Genomic DNA, 24,755 nt, shown 5'->3' on the forward strand with positions numbered 1-24,755 from the left:
GGAACATCCATCCTCAATAACATTGGAGAGTCAAAACCCCCTTTTGCTTTGCCTCATTTGCTTTACAGAAATACCTTATGACAATCATTTCTACAAATACCCTCTTATCTGGTGTTTATCACTGGCATAAAACCCTTCATATACATATTCATCTATCTATCTATCTATCTATCTATCTATCTATCTATCTATCTTTCTTTCTTTCTTTCTTTCTTTCTTTCTTTCTTTCTTTCTTTCTTTCTTTCTTTTATTCTTTCCATAAATTTATGTCTGTACTTTAATCACCTTCACTCTATAAAGTTAAATAATTTGTTGTTGAATTTATGGCATTTTTCAAACAGAATGCATAATTATGTAACCCTTCCCCCCCCCCCCCCCCCCAGAAAAAAGACTTGGAAATCGTCTATTAATAGTTATCATTGGAAATTGCCAAACATTCCTTTGCAATTTTGTCCTTCTTATACCTACATTTCTTTTACCTTTCTTTGTTCATTTGCTGATCAATGATGAATACAGTCTCAAAGCAAAAAAAAACCTCACATTTGAAATCTGTGCAGAGGTTTGAATAGAGACAAACACTGATCACTGGAGAGCTTATTCTCAATACAAAACTCCTTAAACAAACTGCTTTCCCCCAAAAATGACTCACATCTGAACTCCGCGCCGAGCCTGAGGAGCAGCCTGAGGGGGAAGACCTTGGCCCAGGGGGTCTCCCACTTCTGGAGGAGGACGGCCACCAGGTAGGGTGCCTCGGGCAGGATCAGCTTCTGCAGGCATTGGAAGGTGGGGCGGATGTAGAGGAAGCCCCCGTGGTCCCTGCTACCAAGGAAACTGCCTCCAGCAAACAGGGTGTGGCTCATGTCTGTTACCGTGATGCCTAGGAAAGAATCATGCAAGAAAGATGCTTCCTTTGCTAGATGCTTTTCAGAATTTCACAGCCAACATTACAGGCATCTTTTTATTCACAAATACATACAATTTGTACATGTATAAGATCACTAGTAGTGTGGCCAAAGCACAACTAGTGTACATTACTCTATACAAAATTTCTACATTCTTTTTTTTTCCTACCATACACTAGGTAATTACTAAGATGCCTTGTAAACTGGTCTAAACCGAGAGTCCCATTTGGCAGTGGGTGGGTAGAACGTTATGTTATGATCGATCGTGTCCTATCAATCACATCGACATTCACAATCACACTGTGATTCATTCCAGCACTAAAGATGAGTGGATACTGCTGTGGCCTGATTTGTTGATTATTGATAATGAATTTAAAATATATATATATATATATGTAGCAACCACAATCAGGCATGCTCTGAGACTGTAGTACGTCCGGCAAACCTACCTGGTTAATGTTTTACATTTTCACCATTACCCAACTCAAATCTTGTTATCAAGATGTTCTTTCATGCATTTCTTAAACATAAGTGTAAATTTGAGAGCAAAAATCAACAGTTTTGCAGGCATATGAGAATTATGTTCTCCCTTTAATAAAGATATTACATTCTAATATCAGGATATGCCCATGACGGAGAAGCAAGTGTATGTGTGCAATGCATAAGATTTTCTGAAGTCCAAGGTCAAACAACCTACAAGGAATGGGTGCACAAAGTCTGACCGTGAAGAGAGAAGGGGTACAAGACTCACCCCTCTTGGCGTCTTCATACAGGCTGTACATGTGGCAGAAGATGTCTCGGGGGATGTCCTTCTCCTCCGGTAGACACTCCAGGACGACCACCACCTCGTCCTGCCCGACAGTGGCCAGACCTTTGGAGCTAAAGCACCAGCAGGTGCGGTTGACGCAGCAGTTCACTGTAAGCACCGTCGGCACAGAGCAAAGGATGGACATCAATTCAGAAAGATTAATGCTACCACTACTGTTGGTAATCCGTGTGCAAGTAACTTCATTGGCAGCAAGATATTATTCAGAGGGGTGGAGGTTCCGGTGAGTTTCTTCAATTTGTCTCCCTCTGCAAATGAAATTTGTGAAGATCACAACTGCTGATCTGTAAATTAACAAACATGTTGCGCTGCGATCTTAACAAATTTCATTTGTAGAGGGAGACAAATTGAAGAAACTCACACCTGCACATCACTGGCACTTTGATATTCTGGTTGTGAGAGACTTAACTCTTATTTTACCCCACGAACGGATGATGACATCACATTTCAAAAGTTTCAAGAGTCGTTGGTGCATAGGAATGGACTTGCTGTCGGGTATTACTACTACTCACTGCAGCTACAAATGGACACCATGCCTGCAATATCAGATGATAAAAACCTTGAGTATCAAATAAGTTTGGGATATTTCGTGAATATCACTGTGACAGTATTTGTCACACTTTCTGAAACTTCACAAAATAAGGCAGCAGGAACAATTTCTTGGCAAAGTTTAAGTGATTGATATAAAAAAGTATCCTTCACAAATTTGAAATGACGATTGATATCTGACTTCTCAGCATTACTTTTGAGATGAAATATCTTGAATACTCAAACAGCTACAATGTAAATGAATTAAAAAACTGGAGTGACTTTCTGAATTAAAGTAGGAATTATTCGCTTCTCTCTCATAAAGTATGTATACATACACTGTACACATCTTTTTATAGTGCAAACCAAACATTTGTAAATGGTGTACATCATATGAACTGACATGTCATAGAAAGGGGTAAACGTCAGCCAGTAAAGTTTGAATTGGATGGCTAAAGATGGCCTCACACTATGCGTTTTTTTCTTGCGACTGCTTGCGGTTTCGAGAAGTCGCACGCGGTTCTCGACCGCATGCGACTTCTCGCGACTTGGAGGCGTCTGCAAGCCTTGCGACCTCCTTGCGGCTGCTCTCAAATTTTGAACATGTTCAAACTCTTGCGATCGTCTGCGGTTGCCTCTGCGAACCCTTGCGACTGGCTGAATTTCGCAAGCCTTGCGGTCGTTGCGCTCACACTATGCGACTCGATGATTGCGATCTGGCAACTGCAACAGATCGCAAGAACTGCGATCGAAAAAAACGCATAGTGTGAGGCCACCTTTAAAGACGGCTTCTTTTTACTCACAGTCAACTATCTGGACCACCACCATCAGGTTCTTGCTGAGCACAAATACAACAGGATCTGGATTCTCACCTGGGTGAATAAAAGACAAGAATTTGACTCCACAGTATCGGACAAAGCACATTTCAGTATGATAATATGCATTGATACCAAAATAAATGTATGGTGAGAAAACAGAATCTTGATAATGTTTTCTATATAAAGTAAAATGACCTGAAATTCAAGTCTCGCAACACAGAGAAACTTGAGGTGAAAGCAGGAATTCATTGTGCAGGTAGGAGAAAGGAGAAAGGAAAGCTTGAATTTCAGCCATAATCAAGTCATCTCTATTGGACTACAAATGTCATTTCATGGCTTTTTTGTTTGTTTTTCATGACGCTTTCGCATTCATGTGGTCAAGATCACCGAGAGAAATGTAGCATAATGTGATGAAAATGTGTCAACAAGCATTATTGCATAACAATGAATTACGGTTTGGGTCTAGGCAAGTACGGTCCAGTTTTAATTTGAGATGAGGTGGGATTAGATATGGGTAATCAAACACAATTTCGTTGATGTTTCTTTAGGACAATTGAAGGAAAATGAAAAATAGAAGACATATCAACAGATTTCATGAACTCATTCCCCATGGAGACAATTCAAAGATTTTACTTGTTCCATCTTTTTTCTGTTAATAAATCTAATACAGTCAAACCTGCCATAGCGGCCACCTGTCTATAATAGCAGCCACCTGCTGTACAAGGCCACTAAAAGCAATTTCTTGGAGAGAAAATCCATTAGGAAGACCCTGTGTATAGCTGCGGCCACCTGTCTATACATTGTAACAACCACCTTTTTCATCTCCCTTGGGTGGCCGCTATAAATAGGTATGACTGTGCACTGTATATCTTCTTTCTTTTTTTATTATGTTGGACAGCAAATTTTATCAGCAGGTGTTTTTCATGGCTTATCCTCACTGATGCGGTGAGATGATTAAAAGTAAAAAATAATGCCAATGAAAACATATTTCCCCAATCAGTTTTTGTCTCTACCATCACTAAATTGTAATCTATGAAAAATATTGAATCCCTCAGTTCTCTGCCTGTTTTAGCCTGCTATAAAGCAGACACCATCAATACACAACCTTCAAGGACATAATGTCCACAAGACTCTGCATGAAGCTACTCACTCTTAAGATCAGACAGAATCTTTTCCATGCTTGGGTTGTCATCGACGGAAAATTCTGCCCAAAAAGGAAGAAAACAGAGCACAAGATTGGAAAAAAAAACAAAACAACTCACATGTAGCTGACGGTTCAGTATCAGTATCATATAAGAAATGACTTGACTGTCTATATTTCAGCAGACAAAAAAGGCACACCTATCAAGGAAACACTGCCATTTCTTCTTCTAAAGTATTAATGAAGGCATTCATGATGCTGAATACATACTCCAGAATACTATCCCCAGATAGTATTCTTTTTCACATTGGGTCTCATGGAATACGTAATGCAATAATGATTTCGATATCAAACATATCATCACTGGCCTGCCTTTCACCCTGATGACTAACTGTCAACCTGCTTTAAAACCTTGATACATGGAAACCCCATTTGCAGTAAGGTTGCAGGGGCCACTGACTTGACCTTGCTATAACCAGTACCTCATAAATGAACTCTCAGTACAGAAATGGAAAATCTGGACCTGTGAAGTCATTTTGGTAAAAGCGGTACCTTGTCGTATGCAAGTTCTTTATATGAGGGTTTCCCTCTTGCAACTGATTGACAATTGGCCCTTCATTGACATAAATAAGCACCAATTATTCAGTGTTTTAGAAGAAGACATGATAAAAACTCATGGGCATACATACTAGGGTTTTACTCAAACCAATGATCTCCTGACTACAAGACAGGCATCTTATCCACTGGACTACCAAGCCCCCACTCGACAGCCAGTGCACTCCCTGCACCACTGTTATATAAATGGGTACCTGGCAACGCTAGGGTATACTCCAGGCAGGGCCCTCTGTTAGAGCAGTGGCAACACTGAAGAGGCTACCCTGGATAAAGACCTCATTATTGGCATTTTTATCCTCATCATTATTATTGCTATCATTATTACTATTATCATTATCATCATTATATAAGATAATCAGAGATGGGCACCGACCTCCTTTCACCTCCGTGGTGAGGATGACTGGGGGCAGCCTGCTCTCGTCCTCTGGTATGAGGCTCTTGTGCCAGCCCTGTCGCTGCAGCCGCCTCCGGTTGCCGCCCTGCAGTTCCGGGATGCCACGGATCGAGGTTGGGATGGCCTGGGACTGGGAGGGGGGCTCGACGGGCGCGACTGTCACACCGCCCTCCCCCACACCTGACACTGCCGGGGTCTCTCCACCATCCTCCCCTTCCACTGGCGACTGGCCGGAGTCCATACCAGGGGCAGTGCCATCTGAAAAATGAACATTTCTCGTCTCCTTTGGTCTGGAGCCTGGGGAAAGAAGAAGGTAGGTAATATAACTTCCTGCCCTTGTTCAGTAATCCCAATTACATTTTCCTTTCGTCAGTGGCATGCCACTTATGGTATGCCACTCTTTCTTGCCAATTTGTTTTTTTCCTCCATGACTTCTCAAAATCTGAATTGTTATTACTTCCTGACACTTGCTGAAAGAAAGGTTAGCCTTCATTCTCTTATTTTACGCAAGATATTGTACCACTGTGTCTATTCTTAGTGTTTTCATACAATCCCCCCCCAAAAAAAAATAACATGGAATGAAAAGAAACAAAAAAAAAAAAAACAGCAAAGCAATGCATGCCTCAGCATAATGTGGTCAGTAAATTTGTAATTGCAGTATTAGAATTTCCAAATATGCTGCTATCTCAACTAAGTGGTGATCACTTCTTGGTGATCTGTACGACACAAAAGCATGCGCACTTGCATCAGTTTGTGACATTGAGATGTGGCTATGCACCGTTCCCAGTGTTAGGTCTTTCCTCACCCTCTGACATGGGTCTCCTGAGAACCGACTTGCTCCTTTGGATGGAGCCGTCCTGAGCCGGGCCTGCCTCGGACTGGGCTGCCTGGCCGACGGCCGGCTGGTGGGCCGGTGAACCAGCCGGGCTGTTCTCCAGTGACGTGTTGCCACCTTGCCTTCTCACTCGCTCTAGTGCCTCAGCTGGATGGAGCATGGAGAGAACAAAAAGACAAAGACATGAAATAAGCATCAACACCTAGTGAAGTTTCTCATGATCGGTTATGATGTGTTATACTTGAATTCTGAATGATACATCACAACTTGAAACATAAATCCTGATAATTCAGCAGTTTCTATCATGCATATTTGTACAAGAGGGCTTATGAGCAGTGCAGCTTGAGCTGTTAAAAGGGGGGACGTACAAAAACATTTGTATACAATATTTTATTTTGGTTGTACGATTCTAAAAGCTTCTTCATTGTTAACTTTTTAACTGCTCCTTAAATTGGCAACACACTATAAGAGATTAAAGTTTCTGTATCTCTCTCAAACTGTCTTATGAACGTTACTGAATACCGGTCCTGGTTATCATACGTGCCTGTGAGTATTGCATTGAGGCAGTTGACACACACTCTGGCCTCCTTGCTGTCCATGTACTTCAGCCTGATTCTCACATTGCAGCACTTGGAACAGAACACCTGATGATGAGATGGAACAAAGATGGCTTTTGTATTTGAATGCCATTCTGATCACATATAATATTACTACAATAAGTAGGCATGACATGGTTTAATAGTTAGAACCATCAGAGTTTCAGGTTGGAAAGTAAAAAAATGGTCTGTGTGGTCAATGCTTCATGGGTTTAAAACCAGCACTTTCTTAAATGCATATTATAATGCAGAACACTAGTATATCTGTCCACAGCAATTATGCATATTTTGATCGAATGAATATATATTAAGCACTGATAATACAAGATGAATATTTACAGTGGCAGATATAGAAACTTTCAATATGACCAAAAAGGAATATGTTAGCCAAAGATGGCTGCTGATGTAAGTGTTTTGTCTATTCAAAGAGAATAGGGACCTATATTTTCATAATTTTTTGCAAGAACTGGGGGAGGGGTGGGGTAGAGCAGGGGGGTACGTCCATACCTTCCCACAGGCACGGCAGTGATGCCTTCGCTTTCTAAATGTGAACTTGACGCCACACTTCATACAGGTGGGTGCCTCCGAGTCAGGAATCCAGATTGGTGCAACCTCCCCGGGCACGGCCACATTTCCCCCCTCTCCATCCTGCTCCGGCAGCATGTGTTGGGCATTGAGGGCATTGTTCTCAGCGATCATGGGGTCGATGCCCTCGGGAATGGAAGCACCACCATTCTCCACCACGATCTCACTGTCACCGGGCACCATGCCATGGGATGCCTCGGTGACACCGTTCGGTCCATCTGCCGGAAGAGCAAAGTCCGGAGTCAGAGCGACATTGGGCGGGGTAGTGAAATGGGAGGATTCGCTTCCTCCGTACACGTAATCTTGAGGAGTGTCGGTTAAGGAGGGGCCGTATCCATTCACCTGCTCATGGTTGGTGTGATCAAAGTTCAGGGTAAGCCCCTGCCGTGACACTATGGGATGCTCCCTGGTTGTTGCCTGCTCCACTTGTTGGTAGGTGGGAGGATCTGGAGGAAGCTCCTGACTCTGGTCCGCAAGCTGGGCATCGATGCCCATCTCTGGCACCATCCCTGGCTGAATGGGTTGGGCTGTTGAGAGTTGTGGGGGTGCCCCAGCAGGGAGAGCTAGGCTTTGGACTGGGGCGAGATCTTGCAGGGAATCATTTGTCCTGACTTCTTGGGAACTGGCAGCATTGTTCGTGAGGGCCTCGCCATACTGGCCTTGCGGATGTTGCATTGCCAACGTGGTCTCCAGAGCGCTACCCTGTTGACTATACTGCTGATTGCCAACATTCTCTGGGAGAGCCTGCTGATGAATCTGCTCCAAGTGGTTCACAGGAGTTCCAAGAGAACTTTGCGGATGGACACTTTCTGTCTGTGCGTCAATGGCAAAGCCCATTGTATCACTCTCAGGGAGAGTCACACTGTCCCTACTCACAGTAACTTCAGGTTGCACATTTTGACTGACCAAGGGCTCCTGCAGTACTTGCATAGTTGATGGCATTTCCGAAAGTTTATCCACACTCTCTGAGGGTCTCTCCTCTTCCGTGGATGACTCAAACTGTTTTCCCCCATAGAATGGATCCATGCTGGAAAGCTCATTGCTGCCTACTTTTGGACCATGTGAATGAATGTCCATCTCATACTGGCGATTGAGAATTTTTGACAGTGGACTAACTCTATCATCAATGGTTTCCTGCTCATTTGGAACTAGCAGAGAACTACTTTGTGGTCCAACACCTGTATTTACAGGCACTAGACCAGAAGTGGGTTGAGTATTGACAGAACTTGGAATTTGGGAATTGTTCCTGAGACTATCAGGAGCTGTGTTTTGCGGCATGACACCATTATCAGATGTCCCCATTTGTTGGCTTCCTGCTGTGGTGTTCACATTGGGATGAACGGGACCAATACTGGTGCTTGGTGATCCATACGGAGCATTTGTGGCAGGGCGTGGTACACTATCCCCTGACACATCACATGCCAAAGGCTTTGAATCCAATCGATCCAACTCGTCCAGGTCTGACTGGGACACCGTCACATTCTGCAGATTTCCAAATCCAATCACCGGCCCTTTGCCAGAAACCTTGGTCATCCTTGCGTTCCCATCTCTGGGCGCCTCCTTGCCCTTCTCAACAGTGTTTTTCAGAGGACTTTGCTCTGGAGTTCTGTAGCCCGGCAGCTTTGGCCTGGCACCCTGCCTCATGTATTCCTGCATGATTTCTGTGTCAACAGGTGGCGTGCTGGAGCTCAGCGAGTTGCTTGCTGGTGAACCCTTCCCAGTAAAAGGCTCTTCCTCACTCTGCACATTGGTATTAACGTTGGTCCTGGTGTCCTGGGATACAGTTTCAATGCTACTGCTCTTATCAATGCTGTTGTTCTCACCACCGTTTAAAGAACTATAATCCTGAGATGTTTTCTCTTCTAACTGTGGTGGATTTGTTGTTTCACTACTGGGCTCTTTAGATGTTTCATGCCCAATATATAGTTTACTGTCACTGCTGTTTATTTCAGTTGTATCCACAGGAGAGCTGTCTTGCACAGTAGATCCCTCCATGAAGCCATTTGACATGCCACTGTGCGAGAGATGCGGCAAGGAATTCTGTTCTGTTGAAGTCACAACATGAGTCTGCTCCACCGCACTGACTTCTCCCACCCCTGGCTGTGGGTCACTGCGTGAACCCTGCTCCTCAGTCACGGAAGAGGTCCCAATGCTCTGCAAATCACTTATCGACATTGACCGGGTTGAGCCACTGGACATGTATGTGGTGAGGTCTTGCTTATCCAGCTGGGAATTGCTATCAGAGGCAATGTCACTGACCACACCCGTATCATTGGGAGCATCACTTTTTGGTTCAGACCCTTCCTGGTTGCTCTGGGAGGCCAGACTCTCCTGCAGGGCAGAGAGGAGAGGCGAGGGCTTTGCGGAGGGAGCAAAGTCTGCTTCTGACAGGTCGATGAGGAGCTCGCTGCCTGAGCTGGATGCTGCATCAGACTGGGACCTCTGATCCCCATCTACTGCCCCGTTTGTGAGTCCTCCCCTCTGGATGTCCTCCACGGAGAGGCCATTGGCGTGAGGTGACGGACGTTCCAGGTTGAAGTCCGGTTTACCACCGCCGGACATGTTGCACTGAGCGCTGGGCCCCTGGAGGTGAGAAGGAATGGCCTTCCAGTTTGGCTGGGCCTCACCAGGATAGAATGATTCTGAAAGGACACAGAAATGATGGAGAATGTTTTGTTTATACACACAGCATACTGAAACAACTTGGTTCTCAGAAACTACACTGTGCATTCTATAAAGCATTACAACAAACGAAATCTCATTTACTGACCTCATATCATCTACAATGCCTGCAGATTCAAAACATCTACACATATGCGTGATTAAAATAAAATAATTTCTTAAAAATCATGTTCTACAAAATGACAAATGTTACATAAGAGCCCAAATTGCAGGTTCTCCACTACCTTTGTCAGCAGTATTGCTCCTTTGACTCTAAACCAACCATTGAATGTACACAGTGGCAAAAAGTGATGCAAATATGTACAGTCCGACCTCTCCTATTTGGCTTCCCCTTATCTGTATCCCCTATTATGCAGAGGTGATCTTGGCATGATTTTTTTTTTAAATCTAATATGGGGGAAGGGGTAGTTCAAACTCAAACAAAACTCCTACACAAACACATGAATTACATATTATTCTCAACAAAATAAACATTCATTCACATATAATTTTCATCTATAATAACATGCATTCAGACATTCACTAACCCCCCCCCCCCAAAAAAAAAAAAAGAAAAAAAAATCACTGCAAGAACATGGACAGAAAACTTTTCATTAAATCAGGGCAAGGTCGAATGGTATGTAATTCACTTCTGATCAAATCTGGATGTCCCATTCAGAAGAAGTATTAGTTGGCACAAACTATGAACCTCAAAGCCATGATCTGGAGAAACAGGAAAATGAGTAGATGGAGCCAGAAAAATACACCGACAGCTGTATTGCTAATCTAAGCTCCTCAAGCAAGTCTGTCGACAGGGAATTGCTACTCTGAAATTCACTTTGAAATATAAGCTTATATGTGTGAGTATACTGTACATTATTCATTCAATGGCAAAGTTCACACCAATTCTTTAATAAGGAAACTACACAATTTGAACAAATGTGCTATCAAAACAAGAGGGGGTGAATGAAGGCACAATGTTTTTTTTTCTTCTGCTATGTTGGTTTGGACTGGACTTCTTGACATTCTTTTAAATCCCATGCCCAGATAAAACTATGCCCTCCACATCATCTAGGAGGACAAAGTGCATCTTAGGTCACCTGGTAAGGACAGATAAGCAAGGGAAGGGACCTGCTACGAAGGGGGAACCAGGTTTGATGCTCCATGTGAAGTTGGCATTCAATGCGCCTCACCCATGCAGATTTGATTTAGGCATTGCACTTTGGTTCCATTATTCAATCACTGCTTTTCGTTTGGCAAGCGTATCCCTCGTTATCCCTGACCTTGCCGTACACATTTAAAGCCATGTTGCACAATGATGTACAAGCCCAATGTAAAAAATGTCTTCATGTATAGAGTGGAAAATGTGATACATTCTGTCTAAAATGCCTAAATTCCATTCCTATGAAAGCCTTATATTCCCATAAACACTGTTCTAATTGTAGACTTACTCGGTTCCTATATCTATCAGGCAGGAGGTAATAATACATCTCTCAAATAGATCCTTTTTAGTGATTGGTCTACACAGCATTATGTGACCACAGATAACATTCCTATAATGTTGATGTTGAAAATTTAATACATGCCAGCAGTTTGGAGAAAAATGTTCTATACCATGAAAACATGAATGATACATGTTGTATAATGCAACACCCTGAATGTTGTTGTACATATTAGTGCATGCGATCAATCAATGTTTTTGTGTTTTCATCAGTAGCTTGTGTAAAGTGATATCAATACCTACAGTGTACCTCAGAGACACCTGTGTAAATCATGTTCACTGTGGTACACTGATCATTTGTAGTGCAATGCGTAAACATTTTTATTTTTTTATTCCAACAATTTTACAAGTCTTCCTTTAGATTCGCTGGATGAATATAAAACAAAGCTATGATATCACACTGTTTTGAGCTGAAATAGTAAATCTATGGATTCCTTGGCCACAGAAACTGCACTGGTTTCTTTGGGGCTGCATCCTTCAGAAAATAGTGGTATGTACGATGTATTCCTGCCACCTCGAAAGCTTGCATCCCAAAGACAATCACACTCTCCCTGCCACCTCGCAATCCATAATTTCAGATGGAGCCTCTTTATGGTACATTTGATTACTATAAAGAGATGGACTACATGCAGATGATTAACTTTTCTGATTAATTGAATTTGTAGAGAGCATTATGTAATCCAGTTTAAATGTTGAAGGAACAATCCAAATTCATTGGTATTTTTTTAAAGGTTTGTACAATATACAGTACGCACTGAATACCACTCTGACACTTCCTTTTCACTGCTTTCCTTAAGAACACTGCAATTTGTACCTTAGATTTATTTTTTTCATACTGCCCTGTGCAAGAACATTTTCTTTTTTTTTTAAAATAGGACAATGCAACTTTGTAACCTGAATTCCTGGGCACTAGCATTCATACATTGTAATCGTGCCTCATTATCATCAGCTGTGGGAAATATGTATTATACTACATGTGCAAAACGTGTACATGCTGTCGAGGAAAAGTGTATGTACACTCATTCCAAGCAGCTACAGACCAGAGAGCCATTAACACTATTGGTACATATTATAATGGTGTATGTGACCTTGCATGTACATGTATAACCAATGCAGGCTAAAAAAACTGTACAGGCATGCACAATCACACACATCATACACACTGTATCACATCTACACTGTAGATGCATTTCACACCAGGTCTGATGAAATTTTGGCGACTGAAAACAAAGCTACGAGAATCACATGGTAGTCGGTACATATTTGTACCAGCCTATCGGCACAATTACATCACAATCCAAACATTTGGAGGAGCAATACTCTGTCATACACCTGCAGTGATACAAATCATGATGATACCGTCATTTCCATATTGAGCCTTGACGATAGGACAAGCTGAATCATTGGAAGAGTATTTGACCTAAAAGTGGACCTATATTTCAAACAAACAGTACAAAGTCCACTTAAAAATCCTTCAATGATTGTACAGCTGAGTTATTTGGAGTCCCCTTCTCATACTTGCCAACTCTACCGCTTTGGGCGGTAGACTACCGCTTTTTAGAGGTTTTGACCGGCTACCGATTTTCTCTTCAGATCTACCGATTTTGTAGCAAACCTACCATAAAATGAAATGGAAGTCATATTTTCCCTTCATTGTGCGTTGATTCCCTAAAATAAGCTAGTAATTAGAATACTAATAATAATTTCAAGGAACTCGTTCCTCAAAAACGCCGTATTCAGCCTTCTAATATGCACACATGTATGCACACTGCAGTGGCGCACTAGTCTCTATCATATCTACGTGCGTGCAAGACTTACTGTGCACGTGTACGTGTAGCTAGAACCACGCGTAATAGTAATGTTTTGGTAGCTCACGTTCTGCAAGAGTGAATGCTACGAATGGAAACCCTCCCAAACACTGCAGAAGAGAGCAAAATCTGCCACGTACAGGAATCTCACAGCCAGGTCATCTGCTCATTAATTTAGATTTGGTGAGGGCAACATTATGTCTTAATATTCATCAAACTAGCTCCACAATAGAAAGTACACTATTTAAAGGGGATAATATATTTGCCAATATGTTTGATTACTTTTTCACATATGCTTAGCCTACAAAAATTATTTACCAATATGTCTGATTTTATTCTTATATGCATATAGTCTACAAAATAGTTCATAGATTTACATGGATTATATGTTTTTTTATCAATACCAAGAACCCTTTAAAAAGGGTAAAAAGCATGCACCAAATCTCATATTTTGATATTGAAAAACAAAAAAAGTCCACACCGTGGGAGGGGGACACCCCCCTCCCACACCCTCTCCCCCCCCCCCCCCCCCTCGCTCGGGCTTGGTCGCTTCACTCCCTCACAAAATCTACCTCTTCAGGATTTCAAAATGTTGGCAAGTACGCCTTCTCTCTCCATATGTACAAGCTGTATCAAACCTGTCTTTAATGACTGCTCAAGAGAAACACGAAAAGGGGGTTGTTATAAACAGGTGGTCACTGCATACAGATTCGATGTGATAGCCATCATGATAGATTGCAAAGTCCCATGATTATGTGTACGATGAGATGCTACCATATCACTTAATTACATCATGAGTGCTGGCATTAATTCATTTTAAAAATGTATGCATGTAAGATGTGCATTATGTTTACAAAGTCAAGCTGTATATTTGTGCTATTAAACTAATTGCCCTCCTTCTTCAAACGATCACACATTGTCTCGAATAGCTGCAGACAAGTTTCAGCAGTATATAACGTCTGATGCAATGACCAAGAAAGCTTGAAGATATTGCAAAGTGATGGCATTGTCGTCTTTAGGCAGTCAGTGTACATTTCTTATGAACAATTTGGATCATCTAAATGCTGAACATCACCGACAAGTGAGTAACATGCTGTTGTCTTTTGAGTTGTTTGCGTTGTTAAAGGAAACCAAAACCCACAGAGAAATGTGGATTGAGTGAAAGCAGCAACATTAAAGTAGAACACACGATCAGCGAAAGTTAGAGGAAAATATGACATTCAATGCAAAACTTATGAATTTTTAAAGTTTTGGTGTTGGAAATGCTGGATGAGGAGACTACATGAGTTTATGACATCATGTGCTGATAACAATTATAAAGAAAATACAAAGAAAATTCAACATGCTCTCACTTTTCTAGCATAATGAAAGAGCACTTGACTAACCGATTTCAGAAAGCAGAGAGAATAATTTCTACCACTAACATTTGTCAGTATCAAGTTGATGGAATGTACAATTGTCATGAAAAATGAATTTTTGTAAAATTCCTATTTCTCGTCCACACATGACGTCATGAACTCTAGTAGTCTCCTCATCCAGCAGTTCCAATACCAAAACTTTGAAAATTCATAACTTTTGCATCAATTGTCCGATTTTCCTCAAACTTTTACTGTCTATGTGTTCTACTAATGTTGCTGCTTTCACTCAATCCACATTTCTCTTTGGGTTTTGGTTTCCTTTCATACTGTACCTCATGTACATCAAAGTGCATTTTTGTTGCACCATCAAATTATATGCTCTTCATATTTTGTTGCAAGGCCCTGCTAAATCCACGAATGTACTTTGTACACAACAAGACTGTCCTAGATAAAGTACACTTTGGGAAGTAACATTTCCTGGATAAAATTTGGCAGCAAGATATCAGCGCCTTTCATAATAAAGTGAACTTCAGAATCCTGAAACCGCTGTCAGTATTGTAGTTTCATAGATGAATCAATCATATCACTATGGAAATAAAAGCCACTTTGATACATGTAGCTTTAGAACGGCCAGCAATGACTCTTAAATTGAGTGCATCACATCTCAAACTGCAACGTAACAGAAGAGTAAAATTAGATTTTAGAATTGAAGATTGCCTCCATAAAATATCAGCAAACTTCAGATGGCTGTGCCTACTCAACTCCACATCTAGGTGTTATATTACAAATCACAATGTGTGATTGGAAAAAAGTTTGTTGTGTTTCAACATTGTACAATGCAAGTCGAATGCAATATACATGTATAATCATGATGACATGCATCCATCAAAGTAGTTGACAAGATTGATACTAAAGTAATGGACTATCAATCTAATGGGAATGGCTATTCAAACTTACGATCACTGCATTTCACATGAATGTCGCCACCTACATACAATATGTACACTGCAGGATACAAATCACTGGCATCAATGGCATATATTAGATGAACTTGATATATTCGGAGCGAGGCCGTGAAATGTTCGGTGAGACCCTAACAGGCTTACCATATGGTTTTGAGGGGATCACCGATCCCGTGGGTTCTGCTAGAGTCATCTCGTCTACACGCACCGCAGGGCTCATAACTGGCTCGCGGGGACAGACACATTGCGGCAATAATGACATTTGGAATATTACACACACTTTGCAGTCATGTCAGTGTCATCGCACGGGGAATGAGTCATCCAAAGTACAGAGCACACTGGAGAACAGTGTGTTGTGAGATGGGTCCTTACTTTAAAGGGAAGTGTCAGCTAATCAACTTCCCGTTGGATGCCGGCAGGTTTTTCAGTACCACATGATGAAGTAGTCAGATTCATTTTATATCATCAAATATTGCTTTTAAAATCACACTTTGACAAAAAGACAGCAAAGAAGAAAGACGAAGACCAGACTAGTTTGATCACACAACTAAATTTCTGTCCTGGTTTCAACGAATCCCTTCAACCAGAACAGGAAACGATTTGTGCAAGATTTGTGCAGAATACATTGTACATGTAGATCAAAGTCTTTGCTAGCAACTAGCCTGATTTGCAGATGTTTGTTTCCCATCTACATCGGTACACGTACATTGGAAGTTGACTGGGTTAGTATGACAGTTTCAGTCCCTTTTGCACATACCTGAAATTAACGGTTTCATAAGTAAATTTTTGCAACATGACGCAAAATATGTTTTCTTAAAATAAGATTGTGTTTAGATACAAAAATGACAAAAATATGTGAACTATCATGATGCAAATATCAGTAAATCTTGGATTTGCTTTTAAAGCCCTCGCAATCTGCCAAGCACAATGCGTGTGAGGGGGAAGTCCTCCAACGTGGGATCTAGTCTAAATTATGCGGGTTGAGACAAGCCATGACAAAATTTCACAGAAAATATCATACATTCACTCACATGATGTTGACAATGCGGCTGCCCCATTGAAAACATATCACATAACAGCATACCAGGTACAGTTGTACTTTAAGCAAAACCCTGCATTTTACTTCTCTACAAACTATATGCCACAAAATGGCATAATACCATTTTTCATCAGCATAAATTCATTTAAGGTTGTGCAATACCAGTTGCATCTCATTACACAAGCTACCGTTTACTGTCCACCTACGCATATTATTGATTTACACATTGTACATGTAGACCCTGACCCTGTCCTGTGTATTCTATGCAGGCCCTACAGTCTAAAACAAAACCTTCTACAAATTGGGTCACCTGCAAGATAACATGGGAGATATCTTTAATAGCACACAGAAAGGAATGTTCACTCTCAGGGTAGCTGAAGTACAATTTTACATTGTATGTACACATACAATACAAACTATACATTGTAGATCTGTCACAGAACAATGTGTTCAGTCTGGCACACTTTGCTCTTTTGTCTGAGTTTTAAGAGAGATCTGTAAATTCACATATCAAAACTGAAGCCTTTATTGCCATCTCTGAAGTCATGTGATATGTGTACTGTGTACAGCACAGAAATAATCTCTGGCTGGGGGTACAGACTGTTGGTCAAATCACCTCAGAATATCCACAACACGGAAAGCAAAACCCTGGCTTGACTACATGTAGGGTATTTGTCAATGGCAGTTTAATTGCCTTTTTCTTCCTTCTAATGACAAGGTAGGGCCTAATGGTCATATGTCTTGAAAACAAACACATTGTATCAACTGAATATCTGGTAGTGGCTGCTACTGATGTGCCCCTGTCTACATCCAATGTTATGCATACTGCATTTATAGGGTGACAATGAAAAGAAGCCAACCAAGTATCGCTCTCACACATGTACAGTAGGATAGTGGCCTTGCGCCTTGGTTTTAACAAAAAACATGCATACACTGGTAGTGCACATGTACATGTATGAGAGTGGTTTAATGTCTGGCCAGATTAAAACCATTATCGCAATGCATTCAAATCTATGCACATTTTATAAATACAGCACAAAAGAAGTTCTACCAATGTCTGTATCCTCTTGAGACATTTCCCTGTGGCCTTTTCAAAAACACAACATTGATTGTTATGCTCAATACACATGTGTACATGAATTCATGGTATCAATACTCTAATTCATCTGTTACAGTGCAATTTGAAGAAGAAAAAAAAAACAATGATGTCAATTAGATGCAAATTTTAATAAGACTGCTGGGTAGTGAATTTCTGCTCCCCGTGAAATGTGAGTCACTGCTACTGAGTACTCTGTATCACCATAAATAATTGTTGCTGGAGCCTAGGATAGCTAAAGTGACACTGTAGTATAAGAGAATATCTGATGTTGTCATGGGAACCCTTCTACATTTGCAAGTGGGTGCACAAATTAATCTACCAGGTTCAGACCATTGAATGCATACTTTTCCTTTTTCTTTTCTAAAATGTGTGACCACATACTGGTGGGATGTACATATGTACTGTAAAGTGGCATTATTGTGTACCTCTAACATTATTATTTGTATTATGAACAAAGCCAGCCAAGGACAATTCAAGGAAATGTTGACATGTTCCCTCTTGGCAAAAGCAGGAAGATAATGCCAGAAAGTGCAGGAAATGGAACAAAAAATGGACAGGAGGCATTCATGTATCATAATTCAAACAGCACAAGACCTCAAAGTAATTTGATTATCATGTGACCCGTCAGAGAGCAAAGACACATTCTGACTTTCACTATGCTACAATATAGACAGTGTACTCGTGTACATGTAAACTGTACCACTGGATGCAAGAGAGGGAAAGTCCCATAAAGTGGAAAAAAAGGAACAAAAAGACACCACATGTAGGATGTTTTACAATTATGTACCTTTAAACCCTATGAAGGTAAAGTTTCAGATAAAACTTGACCCTTTAATGATGCAGGCTTTATGTTAAAATATATTTGGATATCAAAGTTAAGAATCAGCAGCCTTTTAATCATGAGTATAACTTGTAAAACTTTAATTTTCCTTTCAATTCAAAGTGGTCCTTAAAGGACAAGTTCACCTTCATAAACATAAGGATTGAGAAAATGCAACAATGTTAGTAGAACACATCAGTGAAAGTTTGAGGAAAATTGGACAATCGATGCAAAAGTTATGAATTTTTTAAATTTTTGTGTTGGAACCGCTGGATGAGGAGACTACTACAGCTTGTGAGTCATATGCGTACATCAGTATAAAGAAAATATAAAGAAAATTCAACATATTTTCACTTTTTTTCACATAATAAAAGAGCACTTGACTTGGCTCTTTCTAAAGGCAGGGGGAATAATATTGCCCATAACATTTGTCGGTAACGAGTCGCGGGAATGTGAACTTTTTTCATAAGATGAAATTTTGTGAAATTCTCTTTATATTTTCCTATATTGTTGTACGCATGTGACATCTAAGTTATTCACACACTGCAGTAGTCTTCTCATCCAGCGGTTACTGCACAAAAACTTCAAAAATTCATAACTTTCGAACGGATTGTCCGATTTTCCTCAAACTTTCAATGATGTGTTCTGCTATTTGCTACATTCTCTCAATCCTTATGTCTATGAAGGTGAACTTGTCCTTTAAAGGCACTATTTACTATTTGCATATTATGAAATGGAAACCCAGCTTTTGTGCTTCAAAATAGTTCTTGAATGTGTGTTAGGGATAGAAACAACGATGTTAAGTATTGTTAAATATACAAAATGTGAGCAACAGAAAAATTGTTCCTAGAATAAATCATCTACAGTTATGGTTTATTGAGAAAAATAGGGATATCTCCTTACATTTTGCCTTTATTGCAAAATTTCTATATGGTAGGATGTTTTGTGATACAACTGACCTACACATATGCATCAAATGTGATAACTCCAACATTTTTATATCACTGCTCCCAATGGTAAACAGTACCTTTATTAACATGAACAAAATTAAAGCCATCTTATTGATTATTCTCAGTTTGAAAGTTGGGTAAATAAGACAGGGACAATGTCGTGAACCAGAGATACAAGGTATTCCAATCATTCAACATATTATCGACATTGTGAATACCCTTGTACCACATTTGAGTACTATGTGGACACGCATGATCTGTGGTAGGCTTGACTCAGTGTCATGGCCATGGCGAAGAAAGCAGGCTAACTTACATTACAATGTATTTCTACCCCTTTATAGCAGCCAGGATATCCAAACCTCTACATGGTCTTGAAGTTTTCTACTAATTACTATACAGTATAGTTGACCAACTATACATGTTCTTCGAGTAAATCTTACTGTGAACGCTAAAAGAATGTGAACATGTATAGCCCTTCACATCGACCATACAATATGTCATGTCAGAAGGTCTACCCATGATAAAAATCTAGGACACATTGTAGCTATGGGAGTTGTGTCACAGACTCACAAAAAATCGTGGGGTACAGAGGTTGTATCCCACGGAATTCTGCAAGCCTTTCTGCCAAAATGTCATTTGAGCACCGTGCCACTTGCGACAGGAACGCAGGAAATTGAAGAAGGAACTGCGGACGGAGAGCAGCTGCACTGCATATTCCATTACTTGAAGAAAGCTGTGACTGCAACTGGACTAGGTTTTGGGCACAAACTTCAATTTGCCACAGCATTGACCTGATATAGAATTTGCAGTGTTACATACTGAAGAGAAAAAAAAATCAAAGGTAACTTGCAGCTATATGAAATCACAATCTGCTGGCACTAGGTGTACTAATACCAGGTAAATGTTTTTTCATTTAACATACTTTGTCTTTTGGGTACATTTGTCCATAATGCAATACTATTAAAAGGATGGTAAAGTATTGGTGGAGATGAGAATTGGGCTTTTAACTTTTTCTGAGATGCCAAGAAAACACTTATGAAATAGTACAGAGCATACCATTTTAAGAGGAATTCAAAGTTGATTTGATGAAAATCGGGTTTGGAATGACTGAAACATCCAAAAACAAAGTAAAACAAAGCGATCGTAATAAAGTGTGGGTCCCACACTTATTAGAATTGCGCTGTTTTTGATATCTCAGCCATTTCATCAAATAAACGTTGAATTTCTCATGAAATTACATGCTCTTTCATATTTCATAAGAGGTTTCTCATTATCTCACCAAATATCATTAGAAACTTGAAATACACTATAAGGTCTCAACCAAAACTATACGATCCCTTTAAGGTACACTTTGCCAACACACTCTACCCATCTTAAAATTTGTACATGATATCCTCACTCCAAACAGCAGCCCTTGATACACTAGGATCCTATGCATACAATGTAGAGCAAACAGCTATAAGCCTACAAACTGCAAAATGATATGGACATACAAACTGTAGTGCCCCCTACTAAACTACAGTTTGTACTCAAATTACAGTCATCGTCCCATAGTAGGACATGACAGAAGTCATGTAGAAACATGATTATGACACAAGAAGAGACAAATACTACTATTTTGCCATTCACATGTCTTAGAATGCTTATTTTTGTTACATTGTACTTTCTATTAAGTTTACCAAATACAAACTGTATTTGCTGATCCAAAGAGAGCACTAGATCATTGAATTTCAATTCTAAAAATAAACAAGAGACCCGCGGGTCTAGCGCTCACCTGAGTATCGCAAGTTCACCTTTCACGCAGTCACTAATCTAAATTATTCACAGCTCTACCAAAATTTGACCAGGCATTCTGAAGTAGAAGATGAAAATGTACAATAAGGGCCCAAATTTTTAAAGATTCCTTAATTTGGGGAATTGGGGGCCCCCTGGGGCCCTCTGGGTGGGGCATGGTGCCCATTTTGATAAATTGAGATCCTGACCCCCTAAGGATGCTACCTGCCAAGTTTGACGAAAATCTATCATGAGGTTTTCAGGAAGAAGATGACAATGTACGATTCAGGCCCCCATTTGGACCTTCCTAACCACCCCCCCCCCCCACCCCTGCCCCCAAGAGGGGCACCCCTGGATCTCCTATGAACAAACTCGAAACTACAGTCATTAATGTACTAACTCATAGTATTATCTTAGCTGTATAACTTCTGATTCTAGAGAAAATTTTTAACGATTCCTTCATTTGGGGGGTTTGGGCCCCCCTGGGGGCCCCCTGGGTGGGACATGGTGCCCATTTTAACAAATTTAGATCCTAACCCCTTAGGGATGCTACCTGCCAAGTTTGGTGAAAATGGGTCATGGGGTTCTAAAAAAGAAGATAAAAATGTACAATTTAGGCCCCATTTTACCCCTCCTCACCTCCCTCCCCTGGGTCCCAAGGGGGGCACCCCTGATTCTGCCATGAACAAACTTGAAACTGCAGTCATCAATGTACTAACTCATAGTATTAACTTAGCTCCATCACTTCTGGTTCTAGAGAAGAAGATTTTTAAAGATTCCTTAATTTGGGGGGATTTGGGCCCCCTGGGGGCCCCCTGGGTGGGGCATGGTGCCCATTTTAACAAATTGAGTTCCTAACCCCCTAGGGATGCTACCTGCCAAGTTTGGTGAAAATGGGTCATGGGGTTCTCAAGAAGAAGATGAAAATGTACAATTTAGGCCCCATTAGAACCCCTCCCCACCCCCCTCCCCTGGGTCCCAAGGGGGGCATCCCTGATTCTGCCATGAACAAACTTGAAACTGCAGTCATCGATGTACTAACTCATAGTATTAACTTAGCTCTATCACTTCTGGTTCTAGAGAAGAAGATTTTTAAAGATTCCTTAATTTTGGGGGGTTTGGGCCCCCCTGGGGGCCCCCTGGGTGGGTCATGGTGCCCATTTTAACAAATTGAGTTCCTAACCCCCTAGGGATGCTACCTGCCAAGTTTGATGAAAATCGGTCTTGGGGTTTTCAAGAAGAAGATGAAAATGTAAAAAGTTTACGCACGACGCACGACGGACGACGGACGACGGATGACGGACGACGGACGACGCACGACGCACGACGGACGCCGGACGAAGGGCGATCGCAATAGCTCACTTGAGCCTTTGGCTCAGGTGAGCTAAAAAGCTCCCTCATCTGGGTATTAAAATTCTGCTTAATTGAGTGTATTCCCAGAACATGGAACAGTATGTTCTTACCCCCAAGGAATAAATTTCTGCCCACATAAACCATAAAGCCATGTCTGGGCCTAATGGTTGTATTCTCACAGCATGCTTTCCAAACAGTTTATAAATTATACATTGTGTACCGGTACAGTCCTGTACATGGTATACTACAAGTATGAGCAAATGGAGAGAAAAAAAAAAGTCCAGTTTGATAGGCATACAAGTGTATACTGAGTACATATCGTATGCTATGCCCACAAATTAATAGGCTGCCATACCCGTAGTCCAATAGCCACTGACATTGGAAGTCGCTTCCATTGAGCATGATGGGTAAACAGACAGCTATTGACAAGTGCAAACATTCCTTGTCATAAGTTGTCACTCCAAATATCTGAAGCTAAGTGACCCCGAATACGGTCTGCACAATGCTGTACCAGGCAGAGATAATGTCACTGACCTTCATTTACACAATTTAAGGTGGAGCTTGATGAAGTACAATGGGACAAGATACAGACTGGGGCAATTATGCAGTACAGTCTTTTGACCTGTGCCATAAAGACAAATGCATCATGCACACATGTACTGGTACATTTGTAGCATGGCCGGCGGAACAGATTTGTGCACCATATAAAGGAATACATGAGGTGTCATCACTTTGGGCCCCCCCCCCCACTTTTTTCTAACCCTGAAATGGCACTAAAAAGAAATAGATAGAGATCTTCAAGTGTGAGCGCGGTAAGGTTATGTTTTTATGCTGAAGACCCTTTTTTTTTTTGCTTGCCTGCCGAAGAAACCCAGAAGTGGAAGTGGACGGATGAGCTGAAGACATTTTTTTTTTTTGCTTGTTACAATATGTAGCTCATTAAACCCGGAAGTGCCCTCCCCCCCCCCCCCCCCCCCCCCCCACTTTTGGAAACCCTCCACCGGCCCTGTGGTACATGTATGTGTGCTTAACACTGTATGCAAGCAGTTGTATGCCATACAGCGTATGTCAATATCGCACATAATTTGCAGGGGTTTACGCTATTTTTGTGAAGTTTGTGAGATGGGTGCTATTCATAAATTCAAGAACACGCAAAAATATTATATTCTCATCTGGATATGAATGCAACATGCACACATGTATACACATACTAGTACACAGTACACAAAAACAAGGTGTGTAATGATACTGTTTAGTAGTTGGCGTAAGTCTTGACGTGCCTAATGTGTGCATAAACAAGCACATTTCATCCGAAAAATAAAGTGACTGATACGGTAACAATTTTTCCATCCATTGCTGTACTCCATGTTCACAAACTGCTAAAGCGCTTGCAAAAATGTCAGGAAGTCTCGATTCGCGAAAAATTTGACTTGCCAAATACACACATGTACGTACATACATTGTGTACATGTAGTGCAGCTGTATTATAACATATTAGTGGAAAAATGAGCAAAGAAAATGTGATTACAGCGGGAAATGCAAACAGAAGGAAACTGACCAGATATGAATATAATTTGTATAATAGTGGAAAAATGAGCAAAGAATTCCAATGGAATCCCATTTTCTTTGCTCATTTTTCCATCAATATAGTGTATATGGCGTACTATGTACATAGTATACAAGGAACTCACAATGGATGTTTTGATCAGGTTTCACAATGCCGCTGCAGGAAATTCACAGCCTGGGGAGTTACAGTTGTAGTTGTACAGTCAGTGGGTACGACAGGCATATCACGAGGCCCAGACATCTGCTACACAACACAGTCTTGCCAAACTAATCTTTCTACACCCATTATGCACCACTATCCAGCACTTGGCAATGGTCCCAACGCATTCACTGCAGTATTTTATGCATACTACAGAGAAAGTGAGGTCCAGTTTTTCAATGCAGCAGAATGCAATAGGTGAAAAGAAATTTATGCTGTGCAATCTATCCGTATGCCTTGAACACAGTCTTATTCAGGGGGTAAAGAATCCTAATTACCCTTCTTTATAACAGACACAGTGAAGCTCAGATCTTGTCTTAGAGATTTAGAGATTTGGGTTCTTTTCTTCCTCTGGAGATAATGGATTCTTTCCATAAAGCCTAAACCATGACTTCCTTCTCTCACTACCACATCTCATTCATAGGG

General features: G+C 40.9%; 1 protein-coding gene across 1 annotated transcript in view; it reads right to left on the reverse strand.

Annotated features, from left to right (window-relative positions):
- The window catches only part of LOC139710905 (uncharacterized), a 54,054-nt gene that overhangs the window by 14,618 nt on the left and 14,681 nt on the right, over positions 1-24,755 (reverse strand). The window contains exons 3-10 of the mRNA XM_071622826.1: positions 7,163-9,882; positions 6,604-6,703; positions 6,030-6,206; positions 5,204-5,521; positions 4,225-4,278; positions 3,060-3,128; positions 1,654-1,818; positions 650-877 (exon numbers count right to left, since the gene is read on the reverse strand). Of these exons, the coding sequence (XP_071478927.1) occupies positions 650-877; positions 1,654-1,818; positions 3,060-3,128; positions 4,225-4,278; positions 5,204-5,521; positions 6,030-6,206; positions 6,604-6,703; positions 7,163-9,882 (3,831 nt within the window). The remainder of the gene's footprint in view (positions 1-649; positions 878-1,653; positions 1,819-3,059; positions 3,129-4,224; positions 4,279-5,203; positions 5,522-6,029; positions 6,207-6,603; positions 6,704-7,162; positions 9,883-24,755) is intronic.

The sequence above is a fragment of the Diadema antillarum genome, unplaced genomic scaffold (genome assembly GCF_040938485.1).
Source record: "Diadema antillarum isolate AM-2024a unplaced genomic scaffold, OU_Dant_1.0 seq00001584_RagTag, whole genome shotgun sequence".
In the NCBI taxonomy this organism is placed as follows: domain Eukaryota; kingdom Metazoa; phylum Echinodermata; class Echinoidea; order Diadematoida; family Diadematidae; genus Diadema; species Diadema antillarum.